General features: G+C 40.1%; 1 protein-coding gene across 1 annotated transcript; it reads left to right on the top strand.

Annotated features, from left to right (window-relative positions):
* Nucleotides 1–479: 479 nt before the first annotated feature.
* On the top strand, nucleotides 480–23535 carry LOC106141971 (alkyldihydroxyacetonephosphate synthase). The gene is made up of 11 exons (XM_060946933.1): nucleotides 480–696; nucleotides 9151–9237; nucleotides 12817–13108; nucleotides 14237–14422; nucleotides 16844–17017; nucleotides 17798–17914; nucleotides 18243–18389; nucleotides 19447–19713; nucleotides 20408–20568; nucleotides 21394–21512; nucleotides 22092–23535. The coding sequence occupies exons 1-11, from the start codon at nucleotides 530–532 to the stop codon at nucleotides 22283–22285; spliced, it is 1911 nt and encodes a 636-aa protein (XP_060802916.1). The 5' UTR covers nucleotides 480–529; the 3' UTR covers nucleotides 22286–23535.
* Nucleotides 23536–24272: the final 737 nt, after the last annotated feature.

The raw sequence follows: 24272 nt of genomic DNA, 5'->3' as shown, positions 1-24272 counted from the left end.
CAAAATAAATGATTATCATTCTCAATTAAGCTCTACGCATGGGTGTCGTAGACCTATCGTAGATCTTCTACGACATGCGCTACGTAACCTACGCTACGCTGTAGCTCATCTACGACGTACGTCGTAATAGAAAAAAAAACATAATCAACAAAAATCGTGTTTTAATGTGTAATCGAATATGAAATCTTTAATGGAAAAGCACGGGTACTTATGTAAGTATACGAGATAAATTTAAAAAATACGTTACGTATGTAGTGCTGATATTTTAAAAAACATTAAAAAGGATGCCTACTAAAATTATTTATTACTCCATCTGCTATTTACACATAAATTTAACTCGAATACAGAAATACGGTGTCATGCTTTCACTGCATAGCATTAAGTTCTGAAGTAAAATAATAGATGGCGCTTTGTATAATTCGAACATTGACCAGACCGCATCTGTCACCCCATGCGCGGCAGTATGCGCGAATTATAAAAGTCCTAACAAACTCGCCGCTCCAAATCTATAGTCGACGCCCCTGTAAAAATGTCAGCCGCGTCTGAAACCGGCTCGATAAATATGACAAAAAATGTGAATAATAAAACAAATCGGACAGACAAACCAAACATGAATAATTTAAGTGCAAATAATGATAAGAAGAGCGATAGTGCTAGTTCGGTTATTAAAGTAAAAAGTGTTATTCCTAGACGACGGTAAGTTATTTAGTAAATTAAATGATATAATTATTTAGCTCGTTTACTGGTAAATTCACGACTGGTTAAGTCACCAGACAGATTACCTAGTATTCTCTGGTTATTACCTATATTAGTGTTACAATTAAACTAAACTCAATTAGATGCGGCGACAGTCAGCGACCGGGTGCTCCACATTTAGTGGATATTCTTAACGATGCGTACTTCTAAAAATATCAAACTATATTCTTATTCCTATGATGCAACGACGTGTTTTCGTAAACATAAACGTAGGAATTCGATGTTGTTCATTTTGCCGCCAAAGTTGGATATCCGGTGAATACCGGAACTATACTCGCAAAAATTCTTCAATTTCTATCTTCTTCATATTTTGGGGCTGCATCTATTCTTAACTTTGACTTTGTCACAAGTGGGATAGACAGAGTCTTAAATTTGTGAACACAAGGACCACTTAACTAAATTAACACGACAAATAAATTTTGAGATCGGGCTTCCAGCTAGCCAGCCTTTAGAATTTGGAAACCAAATATAACCTACAACTGACTACTAGGTTGTTTGATGCATAGCAATTGATCAAAAGAATATACACATCTTTTGTTTCTTTTTTTTTGATTTAGCTTCATATTTAGAATTTTGGTTCACCTGGATGTTTTATACCTATAAATGGTAAGACAAAAATAATTACCCATGGTCTAAGCTTAATTAGGTGTCACAGTAAGGTTGCATAAGTCAGAGGCTTAATGATGAAATTGAGATTCAAATAATGGTAAGAAGCTAGCACATCGCCTACATGAAGAATCGCAAGTTCATTAGCCTTTTCCTCAGTCGCCTTTTACGACATCGATGGAAAGATATGGAGCGGTCCTAATCTAAAGTGCCGGCAACCACACGGCACAAGACCATTCTAATGAATTAATTTTAATTCATGGGCCTTCTTACTTTAGTTCCATCAGTTTATAAAAGATAACATACACTTTATCTTAGAATATGTTAGTACCCATATCAAAAAACATCAAACGCCTAAAACAGATAAGATACATGTTGACCGATATATGACTAAGTATGATATGCATTATCAAAAAAAAATTATACAATATTTTACGCCCTTCTACATACTTTACTTGCCGCCATAGAAGTAAGACTCATTTTTCCGAAGTCTATGCTTTTTAGGAAATCATACGGGTCTAAATATCATTGAAATACTGAGATAAAACCATTTATATTGATAGATTTAAAAGAAAATAAACCATTTCGAAAAACAAACATTTTATTACAAAGTATATGCAAAAATCAGAATATAATAAGAAAATATCAATAACCTTAATACACACTAATAATAAAGAGAATAGATTCGTATGTTTGTTAACGAATGAAGTTAAAAACTACTGGGCTGATTTTCACGAAATTTGGCACAGATATGTATAGATACTTCGGGAGTAACATAACAATTGCTTTTTTTCTGAAATTTCCCACGGGTACAAAGCGCGGGGCTTTGTTGCAAAAGCTAATATAGTTCATCATAGTGCATCAACGCTCAGCACAAAATGCTGGGTCTAGAGATATAAAATTTGGCATTTAGGTTCTCTATGTGGTCTATTCATTCATATAATGACTATAGCCCTTGCGTGGTAGACAGAGCTGGCAGTCTTGAAAGACTGATAGGTTAGACTTAACGATAGAATTGAGGTTCAAATAAGGACAGGTTGCTAACCTATCGCCTAAAAGAAGAATCCCAAGTTTATATCCCTTAGTCGCCTTTTACGACATCCATAAGGGGCAAAGATTGAGTGGTCCTATGTGGTCTAGATTGCACTAAAAAAGGATTTTTTCCATAATTCTCTCGCCCAAAAAAGTATAAAACGGTATTATTTTTCATTAAGCGGTGCCGCGTAACTTTTCTAACTTATACTGAGATCGAAATGAAATCATGTAGGTATATTTGAAAATCGATTTCAGCTTGGAATTGACCGGGGTTCGAACCAGAGACTTTTCAAATAAAAGCAAGAACGTACGACGCCGTAAAAGTTGACAAAAATACATAGAAACCGAATGGTCACAATCTTATCATTTTTATCATCAGTATAATCTTATGAGACATTGACCTGATATAAGTGTGTTACTATTATGATTAACTAGCTTTGCTCTCGGCTTCACTCATGTAGATTTCCGTTTTCTCAATCCGTACTTCCTACTTTACTTTCTAAATCCTCCACAATATATTTCTATATCTTAACTAAAATAGATGTTATTACACAAATTATATTCTATATTATATTCTACTCACTTGCACTAAATACCGTCAAAATATAGTTTTTACGTAAAAGAGTAACATATATTCACACATCCTTACAAACTTTCGATTTTATTGTATACTAGAGGCCGCCCGCGACTTCGTCCGCGTGGAATCAATCTCGCAGGAAATCCGGGATTAAAAGTAGCCTATATGTTATTCTGGGTCTTCAGCTACCTTCATACCAAATTTATCGTAATCGGTTCAGTAGTTGTTGTGTGAAAGAGTAACAAACATCCATACTGACATACTATAGCGGGCAACATTGTAGGCCCTTCCGGGGAGACATCGCGTCACTCTCCGCCCCCCTCGTCCATACCACGCCGTTCCCAGCGCCCGCGCAGAGGACCGCCCGTGCGCCTCATTGAACAAGTCAGTCTTTAAACAACGCGCGGACCGGTGCGGTGTGCACCTCTTATTAGCGAGCGAGTTTTGTTATTTCTTTTTATAAGTTACCGAAGTAAAGTTGTTATCCCGTAGTTGGCTTTTACTTCTCAATCTCGCCAGCGCTATATTGGCGCTCCAACGTGTGGGCAGTGTGCTCTTTTAGTGATTCGCGTGTGTTGTTTGTTGTTCACGTGTTCTACGACGGCAAGACGCCGTTTGTCACGTAGTCACGTTAAAGACTCAAAAGCTGGACATAGTTTCGCGACAGAAGTGTCTGTTATATTCCGCGAACAGCATAATTTATTTAGGTTTTGTATCTAAACTGTTTTGTGTACCTATCGTGACAGCGTGTCTGTTTGTTCCCACGATAGTGGACAGTTTACGTGCCTAAATACTATTTTAATAATACAAAAACTTACCAAAAAAAAAAATTTCGTGTACCATAAAAAAAAGAACCGTTGTTTGGGGTACGTGAACAGTTAACGTACCTAAATACTCTTTTGTGTTGAGACTTTACCTACCTGCAGTGAACAAAAACTTACCAAAAAGTTTTAGTGTACCCAAAAAAAAAAAAAAAAAAACCGTTATCGCGACAGTGTTACTGTTTTGTCTCGCGATACATGTGTAGGTACTACAATAGTTACGACTTTTTACGCGGCCTGACTTTTTTTAAGACTTTTTATACAACTATTGTGTGTGTTGGACATTATTTATAAAGACTGGTAAACGTTGTGATAGTGCGTCTGGACTTTCGTGAACTCTTATTTCGACATACACGTATTGCTTCATCGTGTTACCATGGTGCTTACGAGATCTCGCGCAGAGAGTTCGTCGGCGGGCGCGGCCCAAGCTAATGTGGTGGCGTCGCCGCCGCCCACTCCGGAGGCTGTACAACAACCTGCACCTGCGCCAGAGGCTGTTCCATTGCCTCCGCTTGCTCCGATCATGATAACAACCGAGCAGCTGAGATTTTTAATGGAAAGGGTAAATGGCCCACCAACTGTAAGTAGTTCCTTACATGGTAATTTCGCAAAATGCACAGCACGATTCGACGGCGAGAAGTCTAGCAACGTGGAATCTTTTGTAGACGCCATAGTGGTCTATAAAGATTGTGTTGGAGTAAGCGACGAAAACGCCTTGCGTGGCTTGCCTATGTTACTCACCGGTTTGGCTGCGACATGGTGGCAGGGTGTGAAGGATCATACCCCAACCTGGTCTGCCGCCATCGAAGCACTCAAACAAACGTTTGGACCAAGGTTGCCCCCACACAAAGTTTATCGGAAAATATTTGAAAGGGAACAGCGTAGTAACGAAGCTACAGACCTTTTCATATGCCACATCAGGGCATTAATGTCACAGTTACCCCTTCATTCCCTGTCGATGACCGTGCAATTAGATATGACGTACGGTTTGCTACATCGACGTATTCGTGAAAAGGTTTCGCGTTTGGAATTTTCTACCTTCGCTGAGCTTATTACTATGGCCCGTCGCATTGAAGATATTTTGGATGAAAGCCGAACATCGACCAGCGATCTTAAACCGTTATGTTCGACCGCAAAGCCTACTACTGTACCCATTTCTCCGACGGCTTCGCAGTCGACAGTATCTTATAAGAATAAAGCTCGGCCACACTGTAATTACTGTAAAAAGTATGGTCATCTGAAATATGCCTGTGAAAAGTTAGCCAAACAGAAACTTGGCACTGATGGAGAACCACGCGTCTCAACTATCACGTGTTTCGGGTGCGGTGCGCCCGGCGTGATCCGATCCAACTGCTCGTCTTGTAAAAAGACAGAACCGGTTCCGTCCGTATCAACTTCTTTTCAATCTGTTTCTGCAAATAGTGTTAATATAGATTCGCGAGTGCGACCTTTGTTAGAAATAGAAATATATGGTGAACGTGGTAAAGTGCTTATAGACACAGGTGCCAAACATTGTATAGGCAGTGTTAGTCTTAGAGCTCATTTAGTTAAGTATGGCCATAAGTTTGAAAATGTATTTACTGAGCTTAAATACGCGGACGGGCGGGCAGTTGCGCAAATTGTTGAACGTACGCAAGTTAGGGTTAGGGTACGCGATGTCTCTTTAGATGTAAAGTTTATAATGTTGCCCAATGCTACTGAAAGTTTGTTGGGAATGAATTTTATTCAGGACGCTGGCATGGTATTAGATTTTTCTCGCGGTATATGGTTCATGAACCACGATAGGGTCCCTCAGCCCATCGTCTTTGAACCTAATGGTGTAAGGTCATACGAACCTTTGCATTGCTCGTCTGTGGGTCTTCGCGAGGATGAAGGATTCCACTTAGGCAAGGACGAACGACAGCAGCTGTCCAACCTTCTGAATGTCAATGAGGACATTTTCACTCCAGGGGGAGGACCCACTCAGTTTGCTGTTCACCATATTGATACCGGAGACGCCAGGCCTATTGCGAGTCCTCCTTATCGCGTATCTCCAGCGAAAAAAGAAGTGATCAGAGCGGAATTAGAGAAAATGTTAGAAGATGACATCATCGAAGATGCTGAGTCAGAGTGGGCTTCCCCTGTGGTGCTGATACCCAAGAAGAATGGAGAGGTCCGCTTCTGTGTCGACTACCGGAAATTAAACAGCGTCACCCGTACTGATAAGTATCCACTTCCTGTCATAGATGACTTGTTGCAGAGTACCAGAGAAGGCTGTGTCATGTCCACAATAGATTTAAAGGCTGGTTACTGGCAGACTATTGTCGCTCCGGAGGATAGACCAAAGACGGCGTTTACCACGCCTTTTGGTACATTCCAATTTCGCCGAATGCCGTTTGGACTTAAAAACGCGCCAGCGACTTTTCAGCGTTTGATCGACCGGATGAGGTCTGGTCTTAAAGACGTATGTGTACTGGCTTATTTGGATGATATTCTGGTAATATCACCAAATTTTAATCGTCACCTCCAGGACCTCCAGCAGGTTTTCGACCGTCTTCGCCTGTTTAACTTAAAGGCTAATCGAGGTAAGTGTGTTTTTGCTAAAGAGAGGCTTACTTACTTGGGACATGTTGTGTCTTCACAAGGCATTGAACCAGACCCTCGAAAGGTGGAGGCTGTGCTGAAAATGTTGCCACCGACGAACCTGAAGACACTTAGAACCTTCTTACAGACGTGTTCGTGGTTTCGCAAATTTATTCCGCAATTCGCCGATGTCGCTCGTCCATTAACGGAACTCACTCGTAAGAACAAGATCTGGACTTGGAGAGAGGAACAGATGGTCGCATTTGAAACGCTTAAAACTAAGCTTTCTACCAGCCCAATTCTAAAGCAACCAGATTTTGAGAAGCCGTTCATAATAAGGACTGATGCGAGCGCATACGCATTAGGCGCTGTCTTGCTTCAAGGTGACAATGTCCATGAAGAAAGACCAATAGAATTTGCAAGTCGCTTGCTCACGCATGCTGAAAAGAATTATAATACCACTGAACGTGAAGCCTTGGCTGTGGTTTGGGCCTTAGATAGGTTCCGTGGCTACGTGGAGGGTGCAAAGGTGCGTGTCTCCACAGACCACCAGCCGTTAAAGTGGCTTATGGCGTTGAAAACGCCTACAGGACGTTTGGCTCGGTGGGCTTTAAAGATTCAGTCGTTTGATCTGGATATCGACTATACGCCAGGTAAGGTCAACGTTGTTGCCGACACTCTCAGTCGCCCTGTATGTGCTGATGCTGATGAACAGGTTTCGGAAGTCCAGAACACCTGTCCCGTCGTGGTTGACTTTCCTCAGTGGGCCCCAGAAGATATTCGTAGCGCCCAACTCGGTGATCCAGCTATAGCTCGAATAATAAATAATTTTGAAGATACCGAAAATGCTGATATTACTCGATGGTCGGATCGAGGTTATTATCTTTCTCAAGGAGTGCTCTTTAGATGTGATCCGGATGCTGAGTCCGACGAGCCCCAGTTAGTTATTCCAGAGTCGTTGAGGGCGGAAGTTTTAAAGGAATTTCACGATGCGCCTACTGCTGGACACTTGGGTTTGGAGCGGACCTTGCGGAAGATTAAGGAGCGTTATTACTTTAATAATATGAAAACGTATGTGGCTCAATATCTTAAATCCTGTGACCTTTGTCAAAAGTATAAAGCCACCAATTTAAAGCCAGCAGGTCTGCTGCAAACCCCAGTGCCCCAGCAGCGTTTCGAGGTACTGGCGATGGACTTGTTTGGCCCTCTTCCCGAAGGAGAAAAGGGGGAGAAGTGGATCCTTTTAGTAGAGGATACTGCTAGTCGTTGGGTGGAGCTGTTCGCACTGCGTGATGCAACTGCAGAAACTTGCGCTAAGGTGCTTATTGAAGAAGTTTTTCTACGTTATGGGTTGCCCAGGCGGGTAATCTCCGATAACGGTACTCAATTTGTTTCGGCTGTAATGCAAAAGGCGATGTTTGTTTTCGGGGTTCACCAGGCTTTGATACCGGTGTACCATCCAGAGGCCAACCCCGCTGAGCGGAAGAACCGCGAGTTAAAGAAACATCTCGCCATCCTCGTGGGTACCGAGCATCGTTCCTGGCCACGGATGTTGCCAGCGGTACGTTTCTCTTTGAATAGCTCTTATAACGAAGGAACCGGCCATACGGCCGCATTTATAACTTTCGCACGTGAGTTGCGTACGCCTCTTGCAGTCCATACAGATTTCAGAACCATTGTGGAGCAGCAAAATTTTGTGCCTCAGATATCACCATATTTGAGAGATTTTGCTCGAATCCTTGTGGATGTCAGGAGACGTATTGAGTCGCAACAGGACAATAGGAAGGCTGTCGCCGATAAACAACGGAGGCAGGTTGCTCCGTTTAATGAGGGAGACATGGTCCTGGTGGAGGTCCATATGCCGAGTAATGCACAGCGTGGTATCACGAGCAAATTTGCTCCTAAGCGAGAGGGACCTTATCGCATATCTAAAGTTTGTAGTCCCACTTCTTATCTCGTCGTTGATTGTAACAACATTGTAAAGGGCAAATACCATGCCAGCGCCTTAACGCGTTACGTGGGTAAATCTCCTGTTATTGCGCATCAGCGCCATCGCGGTAGACTAGCCAAGTCACAGTCGGGTCGACCATGTAACTTGGAGGGGGAGGATATAGCGGGCAACATTGTAGGCCCTTCTGGGGAGACATCGCGTCACCCTCCGCCCCCCTCGTCCATACCACGCCGTTCCCAGCGCCCGCGCAGAGGACCGCCCGTGCGCCTCATTGAACAAGTCAGTCTTTAAACAACGCGCGGACCGGTGCGGTGTGCACCTCTTATTAGCGAGCGAGTTTTGTTATTTCTTTTTATAAGTTACCGAAGTAAAGTTGTTATCCCGTAGTTGGCTTTTACTTCTCAATCTCGCCAGCGCTATAATACTCACAAACTTTCGCATTTATAATATTAGTAGGATGGATTAGTAGGACGGACTAGCTGTCCCGGGAAACATTGTTTTGCCATATAAATAATTTTTAAGTAATTTTTAGTTAAAAACATGTTAAGGGTGGAAAACCCTTATCACTAAGGGGTATGAAAAATAGATGTTGGCCGTTTCTCAAAACAACTCAATATGCTCACAAAATTTCATCAGAATCGGTCAAGCCGTTTCGGGGGGATAAGGTAACGAACATTGTGACACGAGAATTTAATATATAAGATAGAATGTAATATGTATTAAACTTCACAATTTCATGTACCTACTCACGAGGGAACCTTTACTTGTGTGCAGTTCAAAAGAGATTTCAGCCACAACCTTAGGTTTCGTGCAATATCACCTGACCAATGGTTTTGTTTCAGACAAGACTTGCTGAAATGGTACGGATGGGGGTATAAAGACTCCATGTTCAAGCTGAATGGTGATGTGGCCACATTCTCGGGAGACAGGTGAGTAAATACCACTGAGAAACTCTTTTTAACCCCTTACGGAAAAAATGGGTTTTATAAGTTTGAAGTAGGTATCTGTCTGTGGCATCATAGCTCACACACAACGGATGCAGCGACTTTTACGCCAAATTTAGCTGTTTGGCTTAATGATATAATTGAGATTCAAATAGTGACTGGTTGCTAGACCAGCGCATAAAAGAGGAATCCCAAATGTACAAGCATATACCTTAGTCGCCCTTTACGACGACCATGGGAAAGAGATGGAGTGGTCCTATTCTTTTTTCTTTTGGTGCCAGAAACCATAAGACGTCATATGTGTGTTTATTACTTACTAGCTGTGCCCGCGACTTCATCCGCGTGGAATAGTTATTTTGGGTATCATTGAAGCCCTCAAGGAGAAATAATTTTACTAGTTTTTTTCACTTTTTCTCTAATAGTTACAGCGTGATGATAAATAGCCTAAAGCCTTCCTCGATAAATGGTCTTTTCAACACAAAAATAATTTATGAATTCGAACCAGTAGTTTCTGAGATAAGCACGTTCAAACAAACAAACGAACAAACTCTTTAGCTTTATAATATTAGTATAGATGAAAAGTAAATTTGGATTGGATATCTCACATTTAAGCCAATTAAGGTCCAAAAGCAGAAGGAAATTACTGGCCTAATCTGCCTGACGAAACAGTCGTAGGCGGTATTCGCTCGTCAAACTCATATAAATTGGCGTTTTCCGCTAAATTACTGCATCTAAGCACGTGGTTTCTCATGACGTCATGGGATGCAGACTCATCCCGAGGGCATTCCAGATTGAAACTGTATTTATGACTATATATCGCTTCATCTATATCTAACACCTTTGTCGGTTAATTAAAAATATACTTATATAATCACGTCTATATCCCTTGCGGAGAAGACAGAGCCAGCATAGGTTGGAAACAGATTGAAACTGTATTTATGACTTTTTATCGCTTCATCTATGTATATCTAACACATTTGTCGGTTATACATACAATATACTTATATAATCACGTCTATATCCCTTGCGGAGTAGACAGAGCCAGCAGTCTTGAAAAGACTGAAAAACAAATAGTGGCAGGTTGCTAGCTCATCGCCTACTATGAGTAACTACTTTATTTTTAGCTTCAATCAAACACAATGGGGCTAGACCATTTTATTTTTATGTATACTTATTTCTAAATACACATATGAAGGTACTTTTCAGAACAAAAGATGTTCAAAATTACCTACCTACATATATTATAGTAAACGCTAAACAACATGGTTTTATCTCGTACGACTCTCATTATTGCAATGAAATGTGTATTGTATGGTTATGTCAATATTGATGGTGGAGCGAATAGGCTAGGCTCACCGCACACCTAGGATTACAATAATGGTTTATTACATACATACATACATATAATCACGTCTATATCCCTTGCGGGGTAGACAGAGGCAACAGTCTTGAAAAGACTAATAGGGCCACATTGAGCTATTTGGCTTAATGATAGAATTGAGATTCAAATAGTGACAGGTTGCTAGCCCGTCGTCTAAAAGAAGAATCCCAAGTTTATAAGCCTATCCCTTAGTCGCCTTTTACGACATCCATGGGAAAGAAATGGAGTATCTAGTCCTATTCTTTTTTGTATTGGTGCCGGGAACCACACGGCAAATAATGGTTTATTCACTGATCTTAAGTGACCACTTTGACCACTAGTTGGTCTTGATGGCTTCTCTCCTATGGGAAGATCTAAAACTGTATTGCAGCATAGGCCGTAGCATGGCTCGCGCGACGCCGTTTTTATCGCGCGAAGAACTATACCTGTTTCGCTTTCTATTATGACGTGAAACGGGACAGCAATAGTTCTTCACGTGATAAGGACGGCGTGGCGCGTGCCATGATACGAAGGGCTTCTATAATGGTCTAGTAGAAAAGAAAAAACATAGCGTGTAGCAGGTGTCTTTCTTTCCGTACAGATCGAGAAGGGCTAATAAACAGCTGATTATGGCCTTCAGTCTTTTAAATTTCGAATGTTACAAACATTTACTACATTTTTTTCTTAAAATATTTGTTGTTAGTAAGATAAAATACATTTTTTGTTTATTTTTTTTTTAATGATAATAACGCGATGTATTACCTAAAAAATATTTCTTAATACATACTAAGGTAGCTCAAGATTCAGGTTTTTTCTTATAATTTATTACTTTTTAAAAGGAAACTTAAATTTGTGTCGAGTTTTTATTTTTCACATGACTTCTATGCACATTTTCCTTTGTGATCGAAGTGAGCGGTCAGTTTGTTCGGTATCTTTTAGTTTGCAGTCAGCCTTAGCACGAAGAGTCCCAATGAATGGTGCAGGGCAGTACCTACTGCAACTGCAATATTTACAATATGCTTAAATACACGCGAACAACCTTTGGTTCGAGTGTGTACGCTCGCATTCATGTGATAATTCTTGGGAGACGCCATGACAGTACTATACCTATAGGTATCTATTGGTATGGTACTGTAACTAGTGTATAGCGTTGAGCTAGTGTCAAACAAGAGATATGTGGGGACACCTAATGAAAATAGATGCGTATTCTCTTTTGAAACCTGTCCTATTTAGGAGAAAAAACATACATAGATATAATCATGTCTATACCGCTTGAGGGGTAGACATAGCCAACAGTCTTGAAAAGACTAAAAGGCTTTCAGATGTTTGGCCGAATGATAAAATTGAGACTCGCCCATCGCCTACAAGAAGAATCCCAAGTTTATTAGCCATGAGTCGCATTTTACGACATTCATGTGAAAGAGATGGAGTAGTCCTATTCTACTAGAGTCCCAGGAACCACAGAGCAAAAAGGGAATATACCTATATGAAGCGTTCATAGTACACGTTTTTCCTCCTCCTGGCGTTTATCGACTTTCTGGAGATGAGCCTGGGGTATACCTTTATTTCATGATCCTGGATTGAGTACCTAAGTGAGATTTTGCCAAGAAGCGACTCTCTTCTGACCTCCGCAACCTTTGCAGGGAATATTATTTTATCCCATATTGAATCATCGTTATATTGTGTTAATACAAACGCACACATGACATTATGTCATGTTTGCATATTTACTCGTACATGCTGCAACAAACAAAAGATCAACAAATTGTTGTTTTAACAATGACATTTAGTCGGCCATTATTGATTGTTTGAATGAAGTTAATAATTTCAAAGATGAGGTAAAATTAATCACTCTCATGAGCGGTTGAAGTTTGGGTCAAGATTATATATAACTTAGAGTAAAATTCATTACAAAATTAATAAAAAATATTGTTTTAGGTTTTTTCAGTCCTTTAAATCATTTGAGCGAATGGATGTATACATATGATAAGGTTTTGTACTGTAATGTTCTAAATTGCGTAACCATTTTAGCCAATTTTTCTTTTTGTCATAATTTTTTTGCCAACAGGTTAGTTTTTCTGTCCAACTCATAGAGGACCTGCCGCGCGCTTTCTTACTGTTTCAAAATCTTGCTTTCTTGACGTAAAAATATCGCCCTTTATGTTTGTTACTCTATCAAACTAAACATTTGGTTCTCGTTCCAGATACTCAATAGCCGGCAAACCCCTGCCTTACCTCCAAAGCTGGGCGTACGAGAACTTCAAAGTGGACGTTATGAAGCCACCAAGCATACCTGACCCGCCGACGTCATTCCCCGAAAGCCGTCTCCCTGAAAACATCACGAAAGAACTGCAGAGCATTTCTCTAGTTAGCGTGGATGGGATGGACCGTCTAATAAGGGCTCATGGTCAGACCCTCAAAGATATAGCGGATCTGAGAGGCAACAAGTTCCCAAGGATACCCGATGCTGTGATCTGGCCTGAGAGCCATGAACAGGTATGTGGATTTTATTTATAGCCGGCACTTTGGAATACGGTTTTGGAGTGATCTTACTCTAAGGTGTTCGTTCGCAAAAACGTCTTCTAGATAACATCAAAAATCAACTGGAGAACATTTCTATTGTTAGCTTGGACGGCATGGAACGTCTAATAAGGGCCCATTGTCAAACCCTCAAAGATATAGCGGATCTGAGAGGCAACAGGTTCCTAACAGTTTTGATTTCTTGTTGCCTGATTTTAAGGTTGTGAATATAACACATAGCGTGCCAGTTGGTTCCCTTGCCATTGAAAAAATCTGTCAAGGGAAAGGCTAATAAACTTGGGATTTTTATTTTAGGCGATGTGCTAGCAACCTGTCACTATTTGAAACTTAGATTTCATCATTACCCACATAACTCTGAGCTATATAAAATACAGCTGAACGTGTGGCCTTTCAGTCTTTTCAAAACTGTTGGCTCAGCCTACGAAATTAAATAAATGTAAATCAATATGCATAAATTATATAGTTTATACAATATGTTACTGCATCAGTAGCACTTCTCACTTTGTTTTATCATAACAAGGTTGCTTGCGGGAGTCCTATAAAGGTATTTGCCACATTATTGTGAATATTTATTTACCTGGTATTATATCCATTTGTTACATACACATTTACGACAGTTTGATTTATTTGTTCTTTGATTTGTATACTTGTTTTTTTCTTTTTGAGTAAAGGAGCCCCGAAGAATGCCAAAATATTATGTACTGTACGAGTATTATTATGTATGAATATCCTGCGGCAAACATTTATATTGCGAAAGTGAATTAGTGTCTATGTTTTTTTGTTGACATGTTTTATCCTCATAACGAATCAACGTGACTTATCAGAGGCGAAACCTGACTCTTGTGTGCCAATGGTCTAAAAACTGAAGACGCCGCCGACCGGCCAAAGCGTAAACACAAATGTAGAAAAGAAGACCCCAGGCACCGAAGAACTATGGCCGAGGGTGCAATTGGGAATACGCTCCAATGAGAGAGAGAGAGAACAGCTTTAAAATGGCGACAATTGAACATACTTCTGAACTTTTTTCGAAGTCCGAAAATGCTTAAAGACATAAAGTTATTTAAATGTGAATTTATTTTTCAGGTTGAAAAAATCGTCGCATGCGCATCCCGGCACCACTTCGTGCTGATCCCGTTCGGGGGCGGTACTTCCGTTTCCGGGGCGGTGACCTGCCCCCCAAACGAGAGCAGGCCTATAGTAGCCCTGGATACGAGTGATATGAACTCTATTCTGTGGCTGGATAAGGAGCAACTCTTGGCTAGAGTGCAGGTGAGTGTTATATACATTCAGTCAGAAAAGTATCGGGAATGGATTATTTATTTATGGTTCCAAATTCAAATTTTTGTTTTTTTTGTTGTTGTTAGATTGGCACAACTGTTTTCCATTTTGGCGCGGAGTTTGAGTTGCATCTGTTGTTTACATTAAATACAGTGCTATTTTTAGTTATAACATATCTAGTGTGTATTGCTAATTTCATAATGGATAAAAACATCGAACAAAGAGTTTGTCTTAAATTTTGCATCGCCAATGGAATATCGTGTTCGGAGTCACTGAAAATGTTACAGAAGGCTTACAGTGAATCGACTTTATCAAAAACTCGTGCTTATGAGTGGTACAAAGCGTTCAAAAGCGGTCGAGATGTGATGGAAGATTTGCCTCGCTCTGGTAGGCCATCAACGTCTGCAACTGAAGTTAACATCGCAAAAGTGAAGGAAATAGTGACTGAAAATCCTCATTCAACTTTGAGAGAGATAGCCACCGAACTTTCTGTATCTCACGAGTCGATCCGTACCATTTTAACTAATAATTTGGGTATGAAACATGTTGCCGCTCGGCTAGTCCCAAAAGACCTGAATTTTTTTCAAAAACTCAATCGCATGAGAGTCGCTGAGGACATGCTAGAACGAGTCAATTCCGACCCAACAATCATGAAACGCATTGTTACTGGTGACGAGACGTGGGTTTACGAGTTTGACATGCAAACTAGTCAACAAGCTTCGGAGTGGCGCCTTCCAACTGAACCGAAACCGAAAAAACCACGCCAAAGTCGTTCAAAAGTCAAAGTCATGTTGACTGTTTTCTTTGACTATCGCGGTGTTGTGCACTCGGAATTCTTGCCGGAAGGTCAAACGGTAAATAAGGAATATTATTTGAGTGTTATGCGGCGTTTAAGAGAGCAAATCCGACGAAAAAGGCCAGATTTGTGGAAAGAAAATTCTTGGATTTTGCACCATGATAATGCACCTTCGCACAAGGCCATCATTGTGAACGAATTTTTAACCAAACACTCAACAAATACCATCGAGCAACCACCATATTCACCAGATATGGCTCCAGCCGACTTTTTTCTTTTTCCTAAACTCAAATTACCACTTCGTGGCACCCGTTTTCAATCGGTAGAAGACATAAAAGAGAATTCGCGGCGAGAACTGACCTCAATTCCGGAAACAGCGTTTAAAAAATGTTTTGATGATTGGATTATTCGTTGGCGTAAGTGTATCGTTTCTAAAGGAGCATATTTTAAAGGTGATAAAATAAATTTGGATGAATAACAAACAGTTTGTGTATTATTGATCTTTTCCTGCTACTTTCTTGACAGAGTAGTATGTAGTGTAGCCGACCCCTCATTTTTGAAATCGAAATCTTTAGTTCATTCTCCATTGTACATTTGGCTTCATAGTCAATGGCCGTTTCTTTGCCTCAACATACATATATACATATGGTCACGTCTATATCCCTTGTGGAGTACATAGAGCCAAGTGTCTTGAAAAGACTGTTCGGCCACGTTTAGTTATTTGGCCTAATGATAGAATTGAGATTCAAATAGTGACAGGTATCCCTTAGTCGTCTTTTACGACATCCATGGGAAAGACTGTAAGCTCTGTCTACCCCGCAAGGGACATAGACGTGACCATATGTATGTATGTAAAATAGAATTATTCTTGAAGTTCCTCTCCTATACTTTGGACAGGATAATTTGACTATCGACTGACGCCTCTACTTTAATACGGAAGTGGTACTCTCATGGTTTTGTATCCTGAGCGCGTCTGGTACCAGGTTATGTTTCCGGCAAACCAGTCAGGTTTCATAACCTTGGGAGTGTCCCCTTCTTAACATAGTTTTAACTCTGAATCATAATATTATAGGTGTGTGCCGTGTGGTTCCCGGTACTTTAGAAAAGGACCACACCCTGTCATTCCCATTGATGTCGTAAAAGGCGACTAAAGGATTGGCTTATAAACACGGAATTCTTCATTTAGGCGATGTGCTAGCAACCCGTCACTGAGGCTTTTCAGTATTTAAAAGACTCTTAGTCTACCCCGCAGGGGATATAGATGTGATTATATGTATGTATGTATATAGGTGCATACATACATACATACATATGGTCACGTCTATATCCCTTGCGGGGTAGACAGAGCCAACAGTCTTGAAAAGACTGAATGGCCACGTTCAGCTATTTGACTTAATGATAGAATTGAGATTCAAATAGTGACAGGTTGCTAGCCCATCGCCTAAAAAAAAGGATCGCAATTTTATAAGCCTGTCCCTTAGTCGCCTTTTACGACATCCATGGGAAAGAGACGGAGTGGTCCTATTCTTTTTTGTATTGGTGCCGGGAACCACACGGCATATAGTATATACCTAGGTGTGTTGGAAAAAATGCATTCCGATTTTCTCTCACTCCAGGCAGGTATAGTGGGTCAGGACTTGGAGCGTGAGATGCGCTCGCGGGGCTTCACCGTGGGCCACGAGCCGGACTCCTACGAGTTCTCCACCCTGGGCGGCTGGGTGGCCACCAGGGCGAGCGGCATGAAGAAGAACACGTACGGCAACATTGAAGATATTATTGTGCAGACTAAGGTAATTGTATTATCGACATCGAATTAGTCTACTGTTGGACGTAAGCTTTTCACTTAAGTGGACTGATTGAAAGCGGTCAGCGGCGTGCCTCTATCTTTTATATGGTCGTTGGAGGAGATAAAAGAATAGATTTATTTAAAAAATTGAATACAATTGCCGTGTGGTTCCCGGCACCAATACAAAAAAGAATAGGACCACTCCATCTTTTTCCCATGGATGTCGTAAAAGTCGAATAAGGGATAGGCATGTAAACTTGGGATTCTTCTTTTAGGCGATGGGCTAGCAACCTGTCACTATTTGAATCTCAATTCCATCATAAAGCCAAACAGCTGAACGTGGCCTATCAGTCTTTACAAGACTGTTGGCTCTGTCTACCCCGCAAGGGATATAGACGTGACCATATGTATGTATGCACCTATATACATACATATATGTAATCACATCTATATCCCCTGCGGAGTAGACCAACAGTCTTTCAAATACTGAAAGCCTTAAGCGAAATAGCTGAACGTAGCCATTCAGTCTTTTCAAGGCTGCTGGCTCTGTCTACCCCGCAAGACGTGTATGTATGTAGTAATAAGTACTACATATTATATACTCTACGTACAAACTTCCAAAAGTAAAATGAAATATTTTAGTGCAATCATGTCTATTAAAGAAAGATGACATCCATGGGAAAGAGATGGAGTGGTCCTATTCTTTTTTGTACTGGTGCCGGGAACCACACGGCCACACTTATTACTTATGCGTTTCATTATACAGCTTCACGGTGCATTCCAGGTGGTGACGCCGCAGGGGGTGATCGAGAAAAGCTGCCGGGTGCCGCGTGTGTCGTGCGGGCCGGAGTGGGAGCACGTCGTCATGGGCTCCGAAGGGTGTCTGGGCGTCGTCACGGAGGTAAGACACATACGTTCTTGTAGGTACTGACCACAAAACAAACGTTCAGTTGTTTTAATTTTCATTTCAATTTTTAATTTTCATTTCGATTTTAATTTTCATTTCAATTTTAATTTTCATTTCAATTTTAATTTTCATTTCAATTTTAATTTTCATTTCAATTTTAATTTTCATTTCAATTTTAATTTTCATTTCAATTTTAATTTTCATGTCATTTTTAATTTTCATTTCAATTTTAATTTTCATTTCAATTTTAATTTGAAACACCTTGCCGAATCATCCACCGACAGCTTTTAACAGCTCTAACTTCCACTAAATTTATTAACAGGTGACAATAAAAATCCGTCCGCTTCCCCCTGTCGTCCGCTACGGTTCCCTGGTGTTCCCGGACTGGGAGTCAGGGTTCCACTTCGAGCGGGAGGTGGCCAGGCAGCGGCTGCAGCCGTCCAGCATAAGGCTGATGGACAACGAACAGGTATACATACACACATGTAGTTCCATGTATTACCTAGGCACAGAGACATTGTATAAACATAGGTGTTTGGAATGTAATATATAATAAAGACGGCCTGTGTGGCGCAGCGGTAGTGCGCTTGTCTGTGTCACCGGAGGTCCCGGGTTCGAATCCCGGCCAGGGCATGATAAGAAACGAACTTTCTCTGATTGGTCTGGGTCTTGGATGTTTATCTAAATACGTATTTATTTTAAAATATAGTATCGTTGAGTTAGTATCTCGTAACACAAGTTTCAAACTTACTTCGAGGCTAACTCAATCTGTGTAAAAAAAAAAAAAAAAATGTACTTGCATTTTACGGTATGTACATGTCACATAATGAACTAAATGACATAATGCAATGCAGTGACTTAATTAAAATACATACATACATATGGTCACGTCTATAACCCTTGCGGGGTAGACAGAGCCAACAGTCTTGAATAGACCGAATGGCCACGTTCAGCTATTTGGCTTAATGATAGAATTGAGATTCAAATAGTGAAAGGTTGCTAGCCCATCGCCTAAGAAAGAATCGCAAGTTTGTAAGCCTATCCCTTAGTCGCCTTTTACGACATCCATGGGAAAGAGATGGATTGGTCCTATTCTTTTTTGTATTGAGCACACGGCACGAACAGGTATTGAGCAAAGTTTCTTAGGCGCCATATTGCTATTCGTGTTTTAACATAAATTACTAATTGAAAATAAAATTTACAAACTGTTTTTATACTTGCCTATTTGCTGTACAATAAGGGATATTCTTATTATATTTCTTTTGAAATAAGCAGAACGCAGCGGTAGTACGCTTGTCTGCGACACCGGAGGTCCCGGGTTAGAATCCCGGCCAGGGCATGATGAGAAAAGAACTTTTTCTGATTGGCCTGGGTCTTGGATGTTTGTCTATATAAGTATTTATTGTAAAATATAGAACCGTTGAGTTAGCATCTCTTAACACAAGTCTCGAACTTACTTCGTGGCTAAACTCAATCTGTGTTATTTGTCCCGTACATATATTTATTTTTTATTTTATTTATTCTAGTTCCGTTTCGGGCAAGCGCTCAAGACCGAATCATCATGGGGCGGCGTCCTCCTGGACGGACTGAAGAAGCTGTACATCACCAGGATCAAGGGGTTCGACCCCACCAGACTGTGCGTGGTCACCCTCCTCATGGAGGGGACGAACGAGGATGTGTCAGAGAGGGAGAGGAAGCTGAACAGCATAGCGGCGCAGTACGGGGGGGTGCCGGCGGGGGCTGAGAACGGGGAGAGGGGGTACACCCTGACCTTCGTCATTGCTTACCTAAGGGTGAGTTCGATGATTCTAGGTGATTTGAGGCCTATTCTCGCATGTCTTACGTATTCCATAAACGTGGTCATAAGCTTACAAACTTGGGATTCTTCTTTAGGCGATGGGCTAGCATTACCTGTCACTATTTGAATCTCAATTCTATCATTAAGCCAAATAGCTGAACGTGGCCATTCAGTCTTTTCAAGATTGTTGGCTCTGTCTGCCCCGCAAGGGATATAGACGTGACTATATGTATGTATGTATGTATGTGGTCATAAGGAGAGGATGTAACTGGGAGTATGAAGCATCCACGCGGATAACAGGAAATTAGGTAAGCCATGGAGGGTGGTGGAATAGTTTTGCATACCATTGCTTACCTAAGGGTGGGTAGAATCATTTTATACTCTCCTTGTATATCTGCTTAGTCAACCTGCTTTCGTTCATCCTCTCCACGTGACCATACCATCTTGACATACCCTTTTATATTGCTGTAACCTCATCTTCTTTCACATCACAACATTCCTTATTACGCTGTTTTATCCATTAAATATAAAAAAATATTAGTCTTGAGAAGCTTTTGTAAGAGCACTACACACGGATCATGGCAAGTTGAAATATATTTCCATATATGTCTCTCTGCCTACCCCACTGAGAAAGAGGCGTGATTTTAATGGTGATGATGAATACCGACTTCTTTCTATTCTCATTACAGGACGTGGCCATAGAGTACGGCATAGTGGCCGAGTCGTTCGAGACTTCAGTGCCGTGGGATCGAACCTTGGCCCTCTGCCGGAACGTGAAGCAGCGCATCCGGGACGAGTGCGCGGCCAGAGGCATCCAACATTACCTCATCTCCTGCCGGCTCACACAGACGTAAGAGAATCTTTGTCTTACACTCTACATACCATCACACCTGTTTCCCATTGGGGTAGGCAGAGACTATGGATTTCCACTTGCTCCTTTCAGATCTCCGAGACTCCCGCTCCCTCCACACTCATTACGACGATTACGGGTACTCCTAACATCTGCCTTTTTCAAGACATTCGAAACTTGGTCCTTGCAAGTTCAGATTAAAACGTGAGGTACCTGTGCATGTTGTATTGCAGTCTTGCTACAATTTATCGAGCCGTGTGGAGACGACACGTTGAGGAGGAGGCAAAAGTTTCAAAATACAAATACGTAACAATGATTTTTTTTGCATGTTGATCGTGCTAGGTTTGTGTACTGTACACCTATCTCCATACATACATATAGTCACGTCTATATCCCTTGCGGGGTAGACAGAGCCAACAATCTTGAAAAGACTGAATGGCCATGTTCAGCTGTTTGGCTTAATGATAGAATTGAGATTCAAATAGTGACAGGTCGTTAGCCCATCGCCTAAAAGAAAATAGACACCTATCTAGATTGCAATACTGCCCTGGTATAACTAAAATGCCGTTATCTGTCAAATCCTTGTTTTAAGTAAAACTTCAAAAAATTTTAAACTGATGCCATTCATCAATGAGAACGCCTATTTATGACTTAAAGGTACCAAAAAGTCGTATATACAGATCGAAAGAGATTTTTTTTTCTTATATTACTGGTAAAAAAGGTGTAAATCCTGATGTCAGATAACGCCATTTTAGTTAGACCACGGCAGAATAATAAGTTAACAAAAGTTTAAATTTCCCAATTTTTTTCCTGATTGTATTTCAGCTACGACGCCGGATGCTGTATCTACTTTTACTTTGGTCACACGGCGATCGGAAGCGACCCCGTCGCGACGTACGAGGAAATGGAGGAGGCGGCCAGAGACGAGATCATCGCTTCCGGTGGTAAGTGCTGCCAAAGTAACGGGCGAAATGTACCTACTTACGTCGACCTCGGATGTCAAGTAAAAATTTTACCAATAACGTGTTCAATTTTAAAGTGTATAAGTATTTGCAACACAATTCATATTTAACACAATTTAAACTTGAATAAAACAACTGCCCCCGTAGTATGGCATGCGCGATGCCGTTTTTATCGCACGAAAATCTATCGCTGTTCCGTTTCACGTCATAATTAAATGTATCTATACTAATATAAGAGTTTGTTTGTTTGTTTGAACGCGCTAATCTTCGAAACTACTGATTCGAATTGAAAAAAATCTTTTTATCGTTTTTAATACTGTGATATTGTTAAAGTGTTATTACCATTGTATGTTTCCCAAATAAATAAATTGCTCCATCAACCATATAAGTGCGACTAGCTGTGCCCGCGACTTCTTCATTTTTCAATTCGAACCAATAGTTCCTGAGATTAGCGCGTTTATACAAACAAACTCTTCAGCTTTATAATATTAGTATAGATGAAGCCATTACCATAATGTTTGTATGTAGATAGGTGTGTTTATTTACTTCTTCATCTTCCAGGGTCAATATCGCATCACCACGGCGTCGGGAAACTCCGTAAGAAATGGTACGCCAGCACGGTGAGCGAACCAGGCCGAAGACTCTTATTGGCTGCAAAGAAAACTCTGGACCCTGACAACATTTTTGCATTAGGCAACATGGCGTTCGACGAATATGGCAACACAGAAGGAAATAACGTTAAAAGTAAACTTTAAGATGGCGGACTTAGGTAAATAGCAATTGTGAAGTACCTACCTAGCTAGAGAAATATGGTTGGTGATTGAATAATATAGCTTTTGGGTGATAAATAGCGTTTAAGTACCGATAGTAATAAATCTTTTAATGAAAAAAAAACATTTAGTGTTTAATTTTTAAGCAGGACAGTATATAAATGTCATGTTTTCGTGTTTCTGATGGGAATCATATTAAACATTTATAACAACCGGCGATGGCCCGATAGACCGATTTTGAGGCAATTTTGTATAAATTATATAGTTAATAAATAAATTAGGTCAAATATATGCCACAGGATCGAAACCCCGGGTAAAAACTAATATAAAATAATTCAGATGCGGCGCATGCGACTCTACCAAATCAACGGTTAATTTTTGGAAACTATGTAATAGGCAGTAAGGCCCACTTCTCAAATGATTTCGTATTTACAAATGCAAGCTATAAATATTTTAACTTATCTACCGACTATGGGGGTAAAATGAAAAAAGTAGGTTACGAAGTAGGCTATAAATATTTTTACTAACGTATTTCTTTCAAGTCTTTTCAATTGGCTTTGTCTACCGCGCAAGGGATATAGACGTGATTATATGTATGTTTGTGTTTTTTTTTCATTCCCTGTAAAATTTTGTACGAATTATTTGTATTTAACTTGTATCTTTTTTAATAAAGATACAAGTTAAATACAAATAATTCGTATGTTATAATTATTATCTACTTAATTAAGCGTCTTCAGAAAATTGGATGCACCGAATGCACGCATACATTTAATAATGAATCGCCCACAGTACATTCCTTAGTATTGCTCTAATAGATCACTTGAGATCAGTGTAAATATTATAATTGGTAGAAAAAACATTATTTATGTGTCGTTTCAGTACTACAATTAACACTGTATTCGTTTTTGTTTTTCTTAAAATAGTATTGTGTCAAGGTATCAAAAATAATCAAAATTTTATTAGGATTCGAAAGACTTGTTTGTTTTATATAATTTAATTTGTGGTATTGTTATTATTTTTCAACTAAATTATATGTTTAAATTATTGCTCAATTTCAGACTAGGTATGTACATTATGAACTTAAATCCTGATGTAGTAATAAAGAGTATTGCAATTACTGCTTATTTAACATTCCTTTGACTTTTATTTATATTCAGTTCTTAGTAAAGTTAAGATTATCGGTAGCACTTTTACACGTAAATGACAAAATTGTGTTCAGATTGAATAAAAAAGTTTACTCAATCAAACTGTTTTAGTTAAACACTTCGTCGCCTTCTTGGCCCGGTTAGTCTCGGTTCATGTTCACCACTCTGGAGAGAATCAATGGCAAACCCAGGGCGGGTTTGCCATTGACCATGGATACTAAGTTGGGTGTTTTAGTTAGTAAAAAGTATACCACCTTCGTATTGTTGACTAGCGACCCGCCCCGGCTTCGCACGGGTGCAAAATTCGGAAAAAATTATACATAAAAACCTTCCTCTTGAATCACTCTACCTGTTACAAAAAACCGCATCAAAATCCGTTGCGTAATTTTAAAGATTTAAGCATACAGACAAACAGACTAAAATAGCGACTTTGTTTTATACTATGTAGTGATGAGTTACAGTACTGAGTATGTAGCCCAGAATAAGATACAAAAGTGTGATAGCCAGTGAAAACTTGTAAAAAAAGAAACCAAAAAGTTTCCTTATTTAAAAATATGACTTTTGTCCAAAGGTTTTGTTTAGTACTTATTCTGAGGGTTTTGCCCTCCAAATATTTCAAGGAAGATAATAATACACATTATGTATCAAAAAGTTCAGAATATTATCAGAGAAGTTTTAAGATGAATGAAGACGTAGAATACTTGAGGAACACGAGAAAAAACAAATAAAACTTGTTCGTAAAAATGAAAATGAGGAGTATATCCGTTTCCCGTAATTTCCATAGACAAAATCAATATTTTTATCTCTTTTTAAGTTGGTACCAATGG

This window comes from Amyelois transitella, chromosome 12 (assembly GCF_032362555.1).
Source record: "Amyelois transitella isolate CPQ chromosome 12, ilAmyTran1.1, whole genome shotgun sequence".
Lineage (NCBI taxonomy): Eukaryota > Metazoa > Arthropoda > Insecta > Lepidoptera > Pyralidae > Amyelois > Amyelois transitella.
This window is presented reverse-complemented; position numbering and strand designations above follow the sequence as displayed.

Coding starts and splice junctions, on each gene's coding strand:
- LOC106141971 (XM_060946933.1), top strand. CDS start 530: ATGTCAGCCGCGTCTGAAACCGGCTCGATAAATATGACAAAAAATGTG. Junction 13,109..14,236: donor GGCCTGAGAGCCATGAACAG/GTATGTGGATTT, acceptor TTTATTTTTCAG/GTTGAAAAAATCGTCGCATG. Junction 17,915..18,242: donor GTCTGGGCGTCGTCACGGAG/GTAAGACACATA, acceptor ATTTATTAACAG/GTGACAATAAAAATCCGTCC.